The 19,660-nt window shown below is 42.9% G+C and overlaps 1 protein-coding gene across 1 annotated transcript in view; it reads left to right on the forward strand.

The window, feature by feature from the left end:
• Positions 1 to 239: 239 nt before the first annotated feature.
• The window catches only part of ctnnbip1 (catenin, beta interacting protein 1), a 29,523-nt gene continuing 10,102 nt past the window's right edge, over positions 240 to 19,660 (forward strand). The window contains exons 1-3 of the mRNA XM_080897835.1: positions 240 to 379; positions 12,301 to 12,415; positions 12,911 to 13,001. Coding sequence (XP_080753961.1) covers positions 12,320 to 12,415; positions 12,911 to 13,001 — 187 coding nt within the window. The 5' untranslated portion in view covers positions 240 to 379; positions 12,301 to 12,319. The remainder of the gene's footprint in view (positions 380 to 12,300; positions 12,416 to 12,910; positions 13,002 to 19,660) is intronic.

Raw genomic sequence — 19,660 nt, forward strand, 5'->3', positions numbered from 1 at the left:
ATTCCTTTAACTTATGAAGAGCTAGAAATACCTTCTGTACATTCTCACTACTTTGTATTAATTCCGGCATCACCTTATTTATGTCTTTAAAAAGACCAGCCATACAGAGATCCGAATTTACCCTTTGGTGACCCGGCTGTCGGACCCAGACCACGTTTCACGGCTCAGACTCCACTGATGAGTGTGCAATGATGGCTGAGCCGGTGGCGCCCCTGGTGGCCGGCAGGGGTACCGGGGAGCCAGCAGGAGAGTCGCTGCGTTGAGTCAGTTCGCCGTAGCTCTGCCGACTGGAGGGATGTGACCCCGGAACAGGACGCCCTCCTACAACAACACACCATTCAAACAGAGCACAGAAGAAAGTAAACCTGGACCAGGAGGGGTAAGCACAAATCTCCAGTTTTCTTACGAGGGAAACGTTGTCAGGGGGTTTAGGAACGATGCGTGTGCTCGAATCCCAGCGTTTGCACCTCTGGCGGAGCAGCGATACCTGGATGGTGTTTGCACCCATAGGAACTTCATTCAGGCTTTTGTCTGGGGCATGCTAGCGAGCTAGCTTGGTTAGCATCGCCCGCTTTGCCAGTGTGTAGCGCCTGGTTGTTGTTTTCCCTTTTGGTGGAGACTAAATGAAGCGGGTGTTTACGTTAAAACAAAAGCCACTCGGAAGTTAAAGAAACGAGTGTGGTCCGTACATTTTTCCTTCCCGTGAAGGATATAGCTTAAGACCCGCATCGAAAACGGACTGAGGCTCGCCGCTTGCTAGCGAGAGCGCTGCTACAGTTTGAACAGTCTGCGTCCCGCAGCATGACAACGGAACCAGTCCACGGTCGTGCGTGCCCACCTCTTAGAGAAACAGCTGTTTTTATTTCACTCTGGGTTTCCGGGCATTTCTGTTGCTTTATTCACATTTGGGGAAGATTTAAGAAGACTTGTAAATGACCCTGCGATATCGTAGCTGTTTGAATCACTTGCACTCACGCTGTTCACAATATTGTTCATAACGTGTCTCAGATAACGGCTCCTTCTGTTTCCTGCTGGAAATTCCATGCGGTGCACAGTACATTTGTCCCAGTCCCCAAACACCCACCCAAAGGCAATGCTTGGGCTTGGAGTTTAAAATTTAAACATGAAGCTCCACCAAAGCGTTTTTGGCCACTTTCTTGTGTTCAAGTTTGCTTTTCACATAACCCACAAGCCTGCTTTTCTATTTTTGGATGGTCTCACCCATGGATGCATTGTGCCACACCGTCAGTTACCCATGTCTGCTTACACCACCACCACCTCCTCCTCCTACATGTCAGAAAGCTGACAATTCCTAGAGTGGCAAAGCTGGCACCCTATTGGGAGCAGGGCATTGATGAGTGTGGGTGTTGGGGCTCTGCCACATTGGCAAGCACACTTGAAATCTCCTGACGAATACCAGTCACGGACCGCAGTAATGTAAAGCCTGCCTTAGTTTGCACATTCTCCTAGCTGTCTGGATTTCTCAGAGAGATTAGGACCACTGGCCTCCTCGTGCTCGCTGCTCTTCAGCCTCCTCGAGCCCCGAGGGGACCTCATCAGCTGCCTGCCAGCAGAGTTTGGGAGGCAATGCTGTTTTATCTCATGACTGCTTGCTCTGTGTTTGGCACAGCACTTGTCATCCTGTCAGCATTAACCAGGCCACGTAGTAGACTTTTGTGGATTGACACCGCAACACTAGAACTGCTTGCGTCTACTCGTGGCTTACACGCCCAATCTCATTCCCAGTGAACACCAGATTAGATTTTTTTTTAAAGAATTGGACTTAAAAACACTGTTTTATGGAAGTTAAGAGAGATGCTCATGTCTGTCTGTTCTATTGTTCCAAGCACATAGATCTCATAAATCAGAATTTAGTGCCCTGCCTTTAACGTTGGTTCTTTTGAAAATCTTGCAGCCAGTGCCCTCGAGGGGCCATCTTAAGGCAGCAGCTTCCGTTTCAACTTGACAAGCTTGACAAGTTCTGTGATCGTAAAAAAATAAATAAAATTATTTATTTTGTAATATGGTACAGTCTGTGGGAAAAGTGGCTTTATCGAATTAGACGTAAGAAGACAAAACCGCAGAATCAAGTCGTGTGAATTTTAATGTAAAATGTTTCTGCAAAAAACTTTTTTTTAAAAAAATTCAAAGGAAAGCCGTGACATTACAGATGTAAATTTGCAATTAAATTCTGAACCATCTAGGAGGGGAAAAAGTGAAGTCGGGATGGACGTAAAGAATTAGCTGAAGAATAGTTGAATACATGGAGAAGCCCTGCTAAAGCTTGAACACTTGGGCAGGGTTGAGTTCATGCCTCACATGGTGACAACAAGACATGACCTACTTATCAATCATGTTCCCACAAACTAGTTCACGGCCATTGTCCCCCATTTACTGTCACCATTGTTGGGAACATTGTACATATGAAGAGGTGACAGCATGCAGACAGACACAAAGTTCAAGTCGGAGCCTTTCGGCTTGTTGTGTCGGGACCTCGATCTGCCCGTTCAATAGGGATTCAATTCTCTGGGTGTCAAGTAGACTTCCTTATGTGGGATGTTTGGCTATGACAATTTAAAATTTTCACTTAACAAGGCCCGAAAACTCTCAATAAACCACAAAATGAAAATTACACTATGTTGATATTTAATATTTAATCATCTCAGTGCATGCTGCATCCCCGTTGTGTTAGTATAGAATTCACAAAACTGATAAGATTGGGCTAAATTTGCCAAACTACAGTGTTGAATGGCAACATTGTGCCGCCCTAATTCCAGTCGGCTAGTTTTAATACACGCAATGACCCATTGGTAGAAAAGAGCATGTGTTCGTAAATGTGTGTACCTGCAGCAGCACAGCTGCTGTGCAGAACCAGGCCAGGTTGTTGGCAGCTCAGCTGGCAGCCACACCAAGCTTACTTAGGTTTCTCACACATTTGCTCGGGATGTTGCAGCAGCCCGTGACTCCATTCAAGTTATTTTACAGTCTCGGCTTTTCCTCCCCCAGTTTAAGCTGTTGACCTATCAAGAACCCTATGCAGTTGAGTTCTGCTGGCCAGAGGAATTTGATTTGTAAATCAGATGTCATGCATCATGTGAGCAGCTGATTGCAGAGCCAGTAACAGTGGCAGCCTCCGCCCTGCTTGACCCTCAGCAAATGTGAAGACCTATCACATTGCATCCTGTAATCCCTGGCAGCAGACCCTCATTGCACTGTTAGGCCAGGCCAGAGTCCTGAAATGGTCTTGAGAAGTTTATGTTTCTCAGAGACACTAATGGGTACCAACACACACATAATCACAATTCAACACAAAATATTCAGCATGCGAGCAATAGGCCTGTCTCTATTTTTAAAGTGGCATTACTGAATGTGTAGTGGCTTTTAAGAGATGTGGCACTGCAATGACATTTGAATCAAGCATAATCCCATTTGCTGGAGTGGGAGCAATCTTTAACTGTGCACTTTTAGCAAACATTGGTGACAGTAGTCATTTTAAAGTAAGGCCTTTGCTTGTTATTTCCATCTTGGCAAGCATGACACGCGTGTCCCATGTTTCACCCTGATAACAGGAGAAAACGCACTGATGAAAAAAGCAGTACAATGTGATCTGTCATTCTGGTTGTTTTACGTGCAGACACTAGTGGAAACAATAATTGCCTCCATGTTTTTAAAAAGTGTATATATAATGTTAGTGGTGCACTGCAGCCTCACTGCAAGAAGGTTTCTGGTTCTCGAATCAAGTTTGCATGTTCACTCTGTGCCTGTTAGGTTTTCCTCCCACAGTCCAAAGACATGTCTATTAGGTTAATTGGTGATCCTGAGCTGAATGTTGATGCGAGGTAGATAAAAAGCTTAAAATGTGTAAAATACTGAAGGAATGCATGATTTGAGTACATATTTCATAACACGTTGAACTACACAGTTTAACGTGAGATTTATTTTCCTGCACGTTTATCATAACTTGATTTAAATTTTAATCTGAAAAAGTATTCATAGAGACCTTTTACTAATCCAACCAAATATGAGCTCAGAGGTGGGCGATAAAGCCCAACAGTTATATCATAATTTTTCAAGGAAATTTGCAATAATGATATTTCTGAGGACAGTTTTATTGATGTTTACAGCTTGCAGGCAACAACATTTATTAGTGCAAACAAAATCGTTCTTTTGAAATGAGACAGACTACGTAATTCAAAGTGCGAATCTGCTGAAACAATGTGCCAGCAGTAGCATTATGGTGCACCAGTAGGGCAGCAAGGACAATATAGTCACATATTAAAGCTGAAATTAAAAATATTTCCTACCTGATATTTTTCTCTGTTTGACCAGCTGCTTAAAGCCCTCCTTTTCCACAATGCAACCCCATCAGTAATTTCCCTCCAATGTTTGCTCTTCCTGTTGTATGGAGTGCACTTAGCCGGCACTCCGGCGATGCTCGGTTCAGTCATTTGTTTACTTTTGGGTTGCACATCAGCAGCTGCTAGCATCTCTTCACACACCTTCGTAGCCTGGTTTTACACGACTGTGTTTTTCTTTTGCTGTGAGTGGTGAAACAAATTTGTTGTTTGTTTTTTTTTTTTTTTTTAAATGACATCAGAAACAGCAGTATGCGACATTACGTGATGGCAGAGCTTCAGTTCATCCTTTGTCATTTTTTTTTTTTTTTTTTTTTAATAAATAGGACAGGGGGAATGAATGAGAGAAAGAGGGGGAGAGAAAGAAAGAAAACAAATTTGTTGTTTCCACGTTTAGCGCGAATAGTTTTGTGGGTACTAAATAGTCATCGGAGGCTGGCGTGCAGCTCCTGCTGTCAAAAACAGGATCTGGCCTTGTCTGATTGTTGCGTGCACTAGATAACATAAACACTTTACATGTTTAATATATTATCGATTGATGTAACATGACACTGTTTTGTCAGTTTTCTGCCTGTACTGTCATGGATGGTATGTTGTGGCACAGCCCTAGTATGACTTACTGCAGAAGTCAGAGATACTTAGTCTCTTACCACATGCAATCAGGGCAGGGCATCTCAGTACTTTTGTTCATGTATAGGCCGATCTTCAGTTTAAGCTAAACCTCATTTATGTTACACCCTGATACCTGTAAATGGGGAGTACCCATTAAATCTGTTTATTTTATTGAAAAGGGACAATGCACTTTAACTGTTAATGACCATTTAGGTACATCATATAAATGGGCCAGATGTATGCCAATCATTACACCAGCATAAATATCCCACAATGCAATGCAGTAGTACATGAAAGAAATTGCTAGACAGAGATTAAGGCAACTGAGATCTAAGTCAGTAGCTCTTCCTTTGAAGTGTTTAAATATATGGTTTCACTTTGCTAGGCATAATATACTTTTAAAAATTTTCCTAATCTTTACTTGGTTAATCTTAAACGAGGTTGGGTTACCATGGTAACATATCTCCAGCCAGTTCTCAAGTAGTAATGTGAATGTACTAAGTAGTGCATCCGTAGAAATGTATGCTAATAGTAATTCACAGGATAGGCTGAACAATGGCACATAGCTTGGGATTTCAGATGCAATGCCACATTAATCAAAGACATCAAAGAACTTGGACTGCGACTAACTGTTGTGTATGCCCACGCCATGCTGCATAACTGCCCTTGTTATTTGAAGGTTTAAAAGTCATAAATTATAGAGGGTTGAACTGAAATTGTTAAAATGAGCACTGTAAGGATACACACTCAGTACAACTGGAAATTTTAGTCCATTTATAGGTCAGTCATGGACAAAACAACTCTTAAAAATCCATAAAATAGAGACAAAAACACGATAAAATTCCAGGCATTCTCATTTTTAGACTCTTTAGTTTAGTTTCAGTGATGATTTAGTTTAGCTCCACTGCCTAGAGGGGCTCAGAGAGCCTGATGTCTCAGCTCAGCCCAACAAGACAACACTGACAAAAGCACAACACAGGCAGAGAGGGGGGAGATTATAGCTAGATCAGCACAAAAGAAACCCTTTGATTATGTCTGGAATATTAGCCGTATGTGTCTGGGGCTGGCTGAGTATCCCTCGAGGGATTACCGTAGCTTTGAGCCAGCCCACCTCTAGAACCTAACCTCGGGAACATACAAAGGAGTCTGACAGGATCCTTATTGTGGTCCTTGAAAGGATTTGAGACGTTACACAGCAGAGCACACCAGAATATTGCTAGCATGATCCTAGTAGGCAGCACATATCACTATGCCTAACCATGTTTATATTCGGAGCATTTCAGCAGAGCAGGAGACAGTTTTACTCCTATATTGCATCTTTAATGTCTGAATCTTTTACATACATATACAATCATTATGAAGTTTTCTGTTTTAAATCTTATGCCTTATTGTGCTGATTAAAAGTATCAACTTTTGAAGGCATGTTATCTAGTGGTAGACACCAGATGTGTTGTCTACTCATGAATCACAAAATTAATGTTGAGATCACAGCAGTTGACTTTCTTTCGAAATAAGAAGATTTAGGTGAGCTAGCAGCTAGCGATGGTTGGACTCCGGTGCACGTATTTACAGTATAGAAAAATCTGGTCAAAGAGGCGTTGCTGAAACTTGGAAACAAAGCCTATGCGAGAAAAACCAGGATGTGGAAAAAATAATGATAGACACTCTGGACAGATGAGTCAGAAGTTTAAAATATTTGGTTGTAAATTTATGGTAGAAGAAGAGCTAAGAGCACTACAACAGGCAGCGCTGAAGAATATAGATTCTTGAAGGTTTGGGTCTGGGGTTTTTTTGGCAAAGAATTGATCAGAATTAGTGGCAAATGCAGTTCTACTGTTCATAAGTCTGATCCAGATGCCTCCTGGATGATATTGTTAGTGGTTTTCTGTGCATGTTCTGAAAAACCAGAGTAGAACAACCTGCAGGTTTTTATCTATCACGATTGATGGGTTTTATTGACCCCCAAATTAATTTGTGCAGTGTGATAGCAATCCTGAGCATGTAGTCAGATTCGTGAAGATTTGGCAACGAGAAGAGCCGACAACAGATGGCATGGCCCCCATGGAGCCCCCAGCATCAAGGAGTCATTCTGAGATAACATAAAGAGGCAAGACAGACTAAATCCACAGAAAAGCTGCAGCAGGCACTCTCGGAAACGCGTAATGACCTTCGTGCGAAGGACCTTTCAAAGATTGATGCTGTTAGAGGCATAAGGTGGTCACATCTCACTTAGCAATAATGTAAGTTTTGCACTGTGCATGAAGTCACTGACTGAAGTTTGATGTGGCTTTTTTATTTGTCAGATATGTAAAAGTAAACCCTGCATGAAATAAACATGATTGTTTGGACACACATTGTTATATGGTTTGAAAATCATCTCAAACTGGACTTTACCCTACGCTGGTGGGTTGTTTGGTTGGTTGTCTGTTTTATTTTGAACATGTAAATAAAATAAAATACATTGTACACAGTAAAATTAAAAGGGAAAAAACATTAATTTGGCATTGATATCTTAGTGTTTATCAATTTAAAATTAGACAATATACATATAGAACTACATATTCTGTTTTCTGCTCTCCCACTGTCACTTGTTATTTAAGCTTAGTTTAGCCTTCACTGAGAGCATCTACAGAGTACATGTGAATTATTGTTGGGTAATTATCAACGTGGCTGGAAAATCAGTTTGTTTAGTAGGATTGCATGTGTGAAACTACTCGATCTATAAGCATCTTCACAGCGTTAATTACAGCATTGTACATTTTGTAATCCGGTTCAGTTTGTACCAGAGCTGTAATTATTTTATTTTATCTCTGTAGCTGCTCTGCTGCCCAAAATAGTCATCTGTGAATTAATCCTTCTGCTCTCTACCAGCCAGGAGAAGCAAGGATGAAATCCACAGAAGATTCTTTTTTAAGTGACTCTCAAACACATTATGATAATGTAAAAAATATCTCTGATCGTCCTGATTTACATTTTCCACATTGTTTCTCATTTCTGTCGAAATTGTCCTTATGGGACTATGCGGCATGTTTGTTCTTCTTACAGCAGATATTGCTGTGAATGTGAGATAAAATAAAATCATTTCAGGCTGATAAAAATACAAATTGTAACTCTCTAAACAGTAGTGAGGCCGGGTAGACATGGTGCTAAATATGGACAGTTTTTAAACTTCAAAAGGAAACATCAGAGGATCTGAAATGCCTCAGTCATGAAAGCAGTAGGCCTATTTATACAGATGGTGAATTTTGAATATGTCGGTCCAGCAGCAGGAGGGGGAAAATGGTTACATTGTCACATCTCAAAATATGACAGACAACTGATGGGTCTTTGTTCCATCATCATTTCAGCCTTCATAGATCTCAAGACAACACTTTTTGGCAATTAGTCTAATGTTTCACTTCAGACGCTCTCCTCATCCTCTACTCTTTGTCTAGTCATATTCAATGACTGTCATATTCCCAGTGTGCAGGCAGATCGGAGCTCCTGAGTTTCATTCATTCTTCATGCTGCTCGTCTACGTGCTGGTAGGTCTCTTTCCGGGAGTCTTAGCTCTTGTGTTTGTCTGAGGTTAGGTGCTCGGAGAAGTGATCAAACGTGTCGCTGCTGCTGATCTAAAGACACTGACACCTCCCCGGCACCCTCTACCAACATCCTCCCTCCATCACTACCCCCATCCAAATAAATTCACACAAGATCACCGCCAATCCCCTGAAGGTTTACTGAGCAACCGAACTGATGCTGGCAAGCTCGTCTCAGTCTTTTCATGTCTTTCTTGCTTTGAGTCTTCTGGAGCAGCTCTCCAATTAAGCTACAGCTGATGCTCAGGTTGAAGGGAATAACTAATGTATTTATCTGCTCCTCGTTCAGCGTCCTGCTACTTCCTTTAGCTGACAAGGAGACGTCAAGTACTAGCTACTTGCAGTAAACAGTCACCAAAGATTGCTATAATTACAAAGTGCCAGAAGCATGGTCTCCAGCTGCTCTGATCTGGATGAATCCACATGCTCACAGTGGCAAACGCTAGCCAGTGGCCTACGGTACCCCATTCATCCTCTTTCCCCAGGGCTCTGGAAAGGGGGAACAGCAAGCCAGCTCCTCAATTAAATATAACCCTACATCAAACAGCCTGTCAACATGCATTAGTGGTCTTTTGTATAGATAAGAGGCCAAAATAAATTGCAAGTGCTATCATAGTCACTGTGGCTCTTATGAAATATTCTCAGAAGAACAAATCCTGCCATGCATGCTGATATTTTCTCTCTATTAAATCTTTTTTTCCTCACATAATTTATCCTTTTTAATGATTTATTTTGCTCTTTTGTGTGAATTGTTTCTCTTGTGTGTTTACCCTTTGCGGTTAAATTCAGGGTTGATATGAAGACGTGCTGTATGCTTGTCTGGTTGGTGCGGCATAAAAGAGATCTAATGTGACAGCAGCCGACCTTGGCGTGTGTGTGTGTGTGTGTGTGTGTGTGTGTGTGTGTGTGTGTGTGTGTGTGTGTGTGTGTGTGTGTGTGTGTGTGTGTGTGTGTGTGTGTGTGTGTGTGTGTGTGTGTGTGTCATATCACAGCAGAACCTTTTCCTGTCACACACATTGGATTTGGCAGCTCCTTTTATCACCTTCTTTTTTGCTCCCGGTTTTTTTTTTTTCCCCCCTTTGCCTGTTTTTCGCATCTCTGCAGACTGACAGTGAAAATAGGTCATTAGTTAGATGGAGAATAAGAGATGGAAACAGGCAGGGGCGAGCTCTGTGTAAAAACTGCCATGCAATATTAATGATGCTGCAAAGAGCCAAACCTGCACTTTAACTATATGAAGTAGTCTGGAAGTACTGGAAGACTGTGGGTGTGGCTGTCCGATATATCTATATATCAGAACTGCCTTATTTTTTTGTGGCAAAGCAAACAAGGTGCTGGAAAGTTTCCTCAAAGATTTTTGGTTCATGTTGATATGATGACACAGTGACGGTGACTGTGGAGGCCATTTGAGTACAGTGAACTCACTGTCACGTTCAAGAAACCAGTTTGAAATTATTTAAGCTTTGTGAACTGTGGTCATTAAGAGTTGGACATTGTCATTGACATTGTCATGAACAAAACTCAGGTAGGCTGTTGAGCCTAAGAGCCTTGATTATATTCTGTTTCGACACGGACATCTGAACATATGTTTGCCCAGTTTGCCCCAGGAACCTACGCCAGGATCCTGTTTGTGGACTTCAGCTCTGCCTTCAACACCATCCTTCCAGACCATCTCCGAGGCAAGCTTTCCCAGATGAATGTGCCTGATCCCATCTGCCGGTGGATCACTGACTTCCTGACGGACAGGAAGCAGCACGTGAGGCTGGGAAAGAATGTCTCGGACTCCCGGACCATCAGCACCGGCTCCCCTCAGGGCTGTGTTCTTTCTCCTCTGCTCTTCTCCCTGTACACCAACTGCTGCACCTCCACCCACCAGTCTGTCAAGCTAATCAAGTTCGCAGATGACACCACCGTCATTGGGCTCATCTCGGACGGGGACGAGTCTGCCTACAGGAGGGAGGTTGAACGTCTGGTGTCTTGGTGCAGCCACAACAACCTGGTGCTGAATGCCCAGAAGACAGTGGAGATTATTGTGGACTTCAGGAAGCACACAGCCCCACTCCCCCCCATCATCCTGACTGACACCCCCATCACCTCTGTGGACTCATTCCGCTTCCTGGGTACCACCATCACCCAGGACCTGAAGTGGGAGCCCACCATCACCTCCGTCATCAAGAAAGCCCAGCAGAGGATGTACTTCCTGAGGCAGCTGAAGAAATTCAACCTGCCAACACGGACGATGATGCAGTTCTACACTGCAATCATCGAGTCCATCCTCACCTCCTCCATCACCGTGTGGTACGCTGGAGCCACTATCAGGGACAAACAGAGACTGCAGCGTGTTGTGCGCTCTGCTGAGAAGGTGATTGGCTGCAGACTCCCATCTCTGCAGGACCTGTACACCTCCAGGACACTGCGGCGTGCAGCCCGGATCTCAGCTGACCCTTCTCACCCTGGACACAGTCTGTTTGACCTGCTCCCCTCAGGCAGGAGGCTCCGGTCCATTCGCACCAGAACCTCTCGCCACAAGAACAGTTTCTTCCCCTCTGCTGTTGGACACATGAACAATAACCACATGATTGTCCCCGCCACTAACACATGACCCTACGCTGTGTCACTGCATCATTTCATGTTTGGCACTGATCACCAACTGCACTCATGTATATATCTTTCTACGTAGCACTCATAATTCTTATTCTCATGTATATATCTCATGTATATCTCATGCACATATCTTTCTTTCTACATAGCACTTTAATTCTTATTGTCTGCACTGAAGCACCGCAGCAATTTCCTAATGTTGTAAACCTCAACATCTGGCAATAAACCCATTCTGATTCTGATTCAGTAGTCATTCCTGTTATACTTTAAAATCTGCGGCCTGTTGTGGATATATATTTGGTACAATTTTTTTATCTAAATTTTAATCTAAATGCTCAGTAGAAAGATCCTGATGGACAATGCTGATGAAATTTACATAAATCGTACCCAACCAGACCGACCAATGCAATAAGTACAATGAAGGCCAAGGTGTGGCACAAAAATATTCTCCGCACCATTACAGCACCACCCGCCTGGAAAGCAGGATGGATCCATGCTTTTGTGTTGTTTGTGACAGTTTATGACTCTACCTTCCAGATGTTGCAGCAGAAATTGAGGTTCATCAGATCAAGCAGCATTTTTCCAACCTTCTGTTGTCCAATTTTGGTGAAATGAAGCTTCAGTTTCTTGTTTTAGCTCACAAGAGTGACACGGGGTGTGGTCTTCTGCTGCTGTTTATTCTCACCTGCTTCAAGATTGGAGGTGTTACACTAACAAAGATGCCCTTTGACATACCTTGACCTTAGCTTTTGAAAAGTGGTTGTTTGAGTTACTGTTGTCTTCCTGTTAGTTTGAAGCAGTCTGGCCATTCTCCTCAAAACCCTGATATCAAAAAGGCCCAGAGAACTGCCACTAACTGGATATTTTCTCTTTCACTGACCATTTTCTGTAAACTCAAGAGAGAGGATCAAGTGGGGAAATTCCAGTAGATCAGTCAATTTGTGTCTTTAGTTTGGTCAGGTTGAATATGCAGAATAACACAACTGCTGAAGATACTCGTTGAAATGGTCTAATCTTTATTGCCTAATCACTCTTTGAGCTTGGCTCTTGTCACACTGTGTCACTGAAACAACCCAGTTGTCTCATATCAATACTGTGTTTGTGTAACTGATTTTCACAGATCTTGTGTAATGCTGATGTGTTTGTGTGTCCAGAGCCACAGGAGCAGGGGGGATGAACCGCGAGGAGGCCCCGGGAAAGTCTCCTGAAGACATGTACATCCAACAGAAAGTGCGGGTCCTGCTCATGCTCAAGAAAATGGGATCAAATGTAAGGAGACACATTGATTACCGCAAAACTTTGCCATTTGAAGTTTCAGATTTAGGCATGCACAACTCATGCACACTGTGGTTATTGCTTTAGTTGGCAAAGACACACATTATAATAACCTGAAATCCATTCCCTAGCCAAACCTTCAACTGATCTATGCAGTTTGCACAGGTCATCACCTAATAATGATGTTGTTAGAGTGAAACAACAACAGAAGATAGTCCTCAGTTTATTTGGCACACATTTTGTTTGTTCAAGCAATGTGTGCTAAAGGAGCAGAGAGAAGAAAAACAGATCAATTTCTTTGAAATAATTAATGTTAAAAATCAAAATATTTTGGATCTAAATTGCCTCATGGCTGTTTCTGGGAGAATTGCTATGTTTCATTAATCAGCATGTTGAACAGAAGTATTTGACTTAGTCTTTGAGGTCAGTATTTCAATTTGTTTTTACTTTTTTGTGATTTTTAAAGTGACTTTGTTCACTCCTCTTCAGCTTACGCCGAGTGAAGAGGCTTTTCTCCGAAATTACGCAGGTGTGGTCCACAGTCAGATGAGCCAGCTACCGCAGCACAACATAGACCAGGGTAAGGCTGTGACACACACACACACACAGTTTAACGGTGCAGTCATTTTAGCTGAAGCATTTTTTTATTAGGAAATATTTGTTCATGTAGTTGCAAAATACATTCATGTGAAAAAGTTTTCTCAGCACTTCATGCTGTTCTGTGAAAAATGAACTACGCCCTTACTGCTTCCATAGAAATTAACAGGGCAAGTAGCCACTAGGTGCTGATAAACAAAAGCACTTTATTAATTGATTATAAAATCAGATCTGTTTGTCAGTTGGCATTAATTTAGGTCTGGAGCATTAGGTGTTTAACACACTGCCACACTCTTCCCTGGAAGAATGTCTCACTAAATTCACCCCAAGGTCAGACTGTTCAATACAGAGAGAAATTGCAAAATATCCAAGAGCTACACATCAGACTCCGCAGGTCTCGGTTAGCATGCTAAATGTTGATGTTCATGGCAATACAATTAGAATAACACTAAACAATTATGGCTAGAAGGGTTGCCAGCAGAAGGCCTCTTCTCTCTAAAAAGAGCTGGGCAGCATGGTGTAGGCTTGCAACACTGCATCTGAAGAAACCACAGGACTTCAGGAACAATGTCCTTTGGACAGATGAGACCAAAGTGCAGATGTTGGTACTCTAGAGTCAAATGCGAGGCCATATCCCTGACAGCTGAAGCTTGGCCCCCACCGGGTCATTCAACGGGACAATGTGTTGCAATGACCCAGACGAAGTCCAGACTTCACCCACATTGAAAAGTAGTGCCAGGGCCTTAGGAGAGCTGTACATGAATGATCTCTGGCAAACTTCAATGAACTGAAGGAACTGTGTAAAGAAGAGTGGGCCAAAATCCCTCCACAATGATGTGAGAGACTGTTGAAGTCATACAGAAAATAATGACTTAAGTTAATGATGCTAAAGGTGGTTCTACAAGCTACTGAACCATGTGGTGTGCTTAGTTTTTCATAGGACTGCAGAAAGATGGTTTTGGCACGCCCCAGTAAGTTTTATCCAGGGTGAAAAGAAAATCACTGTTATTGTAAAAAGACAAATTTTTAACTATCTTTGTTTATCAAATGGCAGCGAAATTCATAGAGATGAGATGAGGCCTCATATTCAACCCCCAAAGGCTCAAAAACCCTGTTGTACTCCTATTTTGCATATCAGTATAGTTCTAATTTTCATAGTTTTTTGTAAATATGTACAAATCAAAGGTGTTTATGGCAGCGTGCTATTGCTAAACATTTATAAAACATTAGCCCACAGACACCACCCTTAGAGGAAAAAATGCCCGACCAAAAACAAGGGGAAAATCCCTCAACACACATCATCCTTTACAGTATGCACCCCAGCAGGCCGAACTGGTTCGCTGACTGTGCACAGGAGGCCGACTCAGCGGCCCACCAGCGCTGCGAGATTACTCACGCCACAAACAGCATGACTGGCTGGAAACAACTGACTCATCCTCAGCTCAAGCACATCACTAGTTTCTCCTCTGCTTTACTTAATGGATAATATTTTGATGTTTGCTCTGTAAATCACTCTTCATTACCGATGTAACCTTACAAATGCTGGTCATGCCTTGTCAAGACAGCAGAGGATGCTGTTGAGCTTTCTAAACCTGTCTGTGGTGCTCCTGAGCTTAATCCACCTGAGGGCGCTATATTTAACAAAATGTTATATGTGAAAAGGCACTGCAGTTACCTAAAAAAGCAGCAGCATTGTTATTTTATTTATTTATTTGTGAGTAGACTTTAGCTCAGTCCAAAAACACATCTGCGAGCTCGGAGTCCCGCTGTCCTCCTGTGGTGAACCTGCTGGGGCTCCGGTCTTGCTTTGCCCCTTATGATATTGGGTTCCCCAGGGGAGCTTCCAGCTTGGAAAATTGGCTTTGATGCTTCACCCAGAGGGAAGTGTTAGGTGTCCTTGTCTGCGTCCTTGCTCTGTGGGGAAACAATCATGTTTGAATTTAGAAACATCACATTTTCTGCGTCGAAGGGATTAGGCTGTGATTATATAAGGTGTTGAGTAAGGTGCGGGTAAAAGGTACGACGTGCTGTGCCGTGCCGTGCCGCCGAAGTACATTGACATTTTGTTAATCGCGCCCTCACTGTGCAGTGTGGGACGCGACATTGAATTTTTAATATGGGTCATTGCATCACTGATGATGTGTATTTCATTATTAGACTGCGTTCCTTCATCAGGCAGCAGAATATAAAGAACTGCAGCAGACAGGACGTATGATCGTGTCATATATTTCAAACTACAGCACCCGAATGGGAGATCAGTACTGGTTTGAAGTCATTAATTTATGATGTACATTTTTCTTTTTTTAACTGCAGTCTAGCTGTCAGTTTATGCTGCTGTGCTCGCCGCCTCTCACTCCATGCAAAGTCTTTGCTTTGTCAATAAAGCTAGGAAGAGTCTCATCAATTATGGAGGAATATGGCGCTCCAAGTCTGCATTATACATCACAGAAACGGACACATTTAGTGTCATTTGGCAGCATGCCACTTCCTCGGTGTGCCAGTGGATAATTTGTGGTCTGCACTATGTCTGAGGTATTGTGATTAAGCATCGTGCAGATTGCTGAGAGTTAATCTGTTTTAAATATTGAGCGCTGTGCTGAAGGACAGCGGTTTGTAGGGATCAGCACACATGGGATCTTTTCAGTTGGTGTGAAGAGAAAGTCCAGTATTTGATCTCATTTACACTTGGTAATTGGGGAGTAAAAAAAGATGAAAGGAAGTATATTTGTTGCCTGGTAGTGAGTCACACAGCAAGCTGATAAACATAGGTAATTATGCTAATTTTATTCATACACTTTGAGGAAAGGGCGTTTGCACTAGAATGTATTTGAATGTGTATTTCTGCTGCTAGACAAATTCTGAACACCTGTACCGAGAGGTTTGACTCATGCTGTACTCTATCTAGTTTGCACTGCTCACACTTCATTATAATGACAGGAGACCTGTACCATCCCGCCGGATGAACCAGCAGAACTGTCTGTACCAGCGAGTTATCTTCAGTTGTTTGGGGTTTTCTTTGGTTGCTAAATGAGATTGGCAAGGATGTCAACACTGTTACTAAAATGTTGCCATAAGTGAGGGTGGGTCAAGCTGGCAGTTGCATCTCCATAAACTTCTGGTTAATCTCTGCAGCAGATGCTGAAGCTACAGCTTTAATTATTATTCGCTTCGTAGTACTTAAGGGGTTGATATTGATAACGTTTTATTAATACCAGCATCATGATCATGTTGAATTATAGGCCTCTTTTTTTTTTTCAATCTCCTTATTGAGTTTTTCTGTCTGGGGAAAAATTGGTCTGCCCATGTTCTCAGCGTCGCGAACGGGTGACACGGTCATCAATACTGGTTTGTGATTATGTGAAACGCAGCGTAGTTTGACCATGCTGACGCAGGATGCTCTGATACCAGCACCCTCAAGGGGTGTCAGCATGGAGCGATAGTGTCACACATGGCGTCATAGATCAGGTGGTGGGGTGCTTAGAGGGCGCTGCATGCACAGTGGAGTAGTGAATGTCCTCTGATGTTATTCGAAATCAAGGTTAGGTTGTCTGCAAGACATCTCCTAAGGTGTAGCTCTACTGATGTGACTGATCCATCAGGGTTGCTGTCTGCTTAGCACGTTCTGGTGCAAAAATGATGTGCAGCAGAGAAGTGTTCAGTCTTCATCATGTCGAGTGGACTGAGTGGGAATGTAGCTCACATGAGACTCATTTTCTCAGACTCTGCTCAACTGCCAGATTTTTTTTTACTGGTTCTTCCTTGTGGGGGAAAAAAAACAACCAAACAAAAAACAATAGAAAATCAGCTTTCTGCCACTCATATTTCTTGTAAGAGTAGGGGTCACTGGATTTGCATTTCAGATAGTTTTAATTGGCTGATTACCATACATGCAAATACAGAATTTTGTTTTGCGATTTTAATCAGGCCAAAGAGGAATTCTCTGCCGAAGGCTCCGTAGCTGAGACGGGGTTTTTTCCACACAGCTTTTTAATGTAATGCCTTAATGAAGTTGTTTTTTTTTAATCTGCATAGAAGGATAATAAGCTGTGCTTAAATGCTGTTACCATGTTTGGCATTGAAGTGAGAAATCCTGAAATTGTGTTTTTTGGCACTCCCTTTGAGTGTTAATTGCCACTTTTTGACTAATACTGAACAATAACTGTGTCTATTTAAAGCGAATTAACACGTTATGATGCAGAGACCTCGTTGACACACTAGTTGACGCGCAGTAATACAGTGGTTGTCTTTGTAATAGGGCTTTTTATTCCTCCTCTTTAGCTCTTTTATCCACAGCTTTCTGTAATTGGCGTCATGTCACTTTAAACAATACGGTTTGTCAAAACGCTCATAAAGGCAGCAGTCTCGGGGCTTGTTATCCTTTCTGATTTGACGAGGGAAGTTTATTCCTCCCAGAAGGATGCTGCATGGCCTCAACAATAGAGGTGGAGGAGGAGTGGGGTTGCCATGGCAACCTCAGATGTCCCAGGAAAGCTGACCTTCCCTTCTGGGCCTCGGTGGTGTTGTGACGTGCTACACTGGTAGGAGTGGAGCAGGTGTCATGAAAGGGCCAGGCTGGGGTGCTAATTGCACAGCCTGGCTGTGATGTTCAGGTCTCTTTCTGTCTGTCTCATCCATTCATTCACCGCAGCCATGTTTGATCAATATATTCAGACCAGGTCAGAGCACTGAGCAAACCCCCTCCCCCCGCTTTGTTTGGCTTCTTGGCTTGGCCATAGCCGTATTGATCCTGGCTTTATCCGATTCCTCACTGCAGCATGAGTCTGCTGCCCAGCACTCAGATTTATTAAGTACCACGTCTGCCTCAGTTTCTCCTTATATCTCTATTCCAAATCTGCCAGAAGGTGTGTTAGAGTATGTCTGAAAGAACTGCTTTATGATCTCCTTAACCAAAACTGATTTTTAGTTCTTTTCTCTAAAAACAAATGTTGTTACAAACAGATCAAATCTATCTGTACAGTTTTGTTTATAAAGGATAGCATTAAAATAGTCTTTTTTTATTTTTAAACCACAAAGTTTTTGAGCTTTATTATCTTGTTTAAAAAGACCGTTTAAAATTATGTTGTTGTAATAATTACTAAGCAGGAAGAAGTGCAGGGCTCTGAGCCGACAGACCCACTGTGTTTGGTAAATATTTTGAGCTGGACCACACACACTTCCCCGCTGTGTGTCACGCTTCTTAACTCGCCCCTGCTGTTGTTGAGTTTGGGGGGATGATGGGTGTCCCACGCCTTTATCCCCTGGCCTGACCCTGCACAGATTGTGACCTGAAGTGTTGCTGGTGCTTCCTCGCTGCTACACTAGAGTCATCATGTAGAGGCTGGAGACACCCTCGGGAGTGCAGCTTGGCGCCTTTGACATCAAACAAACTTCTTTTTGGGTTAATTCACAGTTTTCTTGTCCTCTGAGGTTTTTCTGCAGGCCTGTGTGTTTTGCAGTTAATCCCAGGCAACCACATTTTGATTTGTAGTCTCAGAGAAGCGAAGAAAGGCTGCTTGCTTATGAATATGTTCATGTGAACGCATTAATGTTCTTATTTTTTTTCTTTTGGTGGGCTGAGCACATTTACTGTCACTGTATTCATATAATCCACCATCCGGTGTTGTGCCGCTCTCGTGTGGCGAGGAAGGAGCCAGTGTGAGGTGGGTGGGGGAGCAGGAAGGAGAAAGGGGGCTGGACGCAGAGCTGCAACGAAACAGACCGAAAGCTTTTTGCTCATAGGCCGCAACGGGAGTGATGCAGTTGTGATTTTTATCTGTCGCTAGGCAACAGTGTTGAGGGACCTGACGTTTCCATTTTGTTGGCGTGTGTGTGTGTGTGTGTGTGTGTGTGTGTGTGTGTGTGTGTGTGTGTGTGTGTGTGTGTGTGTGTGTGTGTGTGTGTGTGTGTGTGTGTGTGTGTGTGTGGCAGGGCAAAGTGCTCAGATAAAGCCCTTCCATCCATCTGTGGAAGTATTTGGAGAAACTATCGGCTGCTTTATTCTGCCCAAGTTGCTCAGAGCGTGAACCGCCCGCTACACAATAACGAACTCCCATCACACAAAATAATTCAGGCAGGCGTTTATTCTGATGAATGGCTGTTATTACACGCTGCTGCACCAAAACATGATCCGTGCTATTCAGCAGAGGTGTAATTCAGGTCGACTCTCCTATTGTGTGGTATTACATAATTGTCTCTTTTTCAAGCACCATTTATCCCCACCTGGTGTCTCAGAGCAGATGAGGTTTGTGTTATGAGCTGAAGTCAAGCACCATGTTTCTGATACTGTTTTTTTCTTTCTTGTACGGTAGTCTCTTTTGGGTAAGCCAGGGAGCTCCCATGGGCGGGGGAGCTTGAAAGATCACATTAACCCTCCGCCCCCCTCAAAAAAATCTTGATCTCATCAAGCTCCAGGATGACCTGAATGCGCTATAGAAAGATGCAAATTATTTTCCCAGAGCGATAGCAAATTAAAAACAAAATTCTGCTTTTTTGGAGGGTCTGTGCCGTCTGATGAGGAGGGTCCGCCCTTTGTGCCAAATACATGTGAAGGCTCACAGTCCCTGGCCTACTTTCATATCTCCATAATAGGGCTGGGCGATATGACCCAAAATTCATATCTCGATATTTTTTAGCTGGATGGCG

Source organism: Rhamphochromis sp. 'chilingali' (genome assembly GCF_963969265.1).
Source record: "Rhamphochromis sp. 'chilingali' genome assembly, chromosome: 12".
Taxonomy (NCBI): Eukaryota; Metazoa; Chordata; class Actinopteri; order Cichliformes; family Cichlidae; genus Rhamphochromis; species Rhamphochromis sp. 'chilingali'.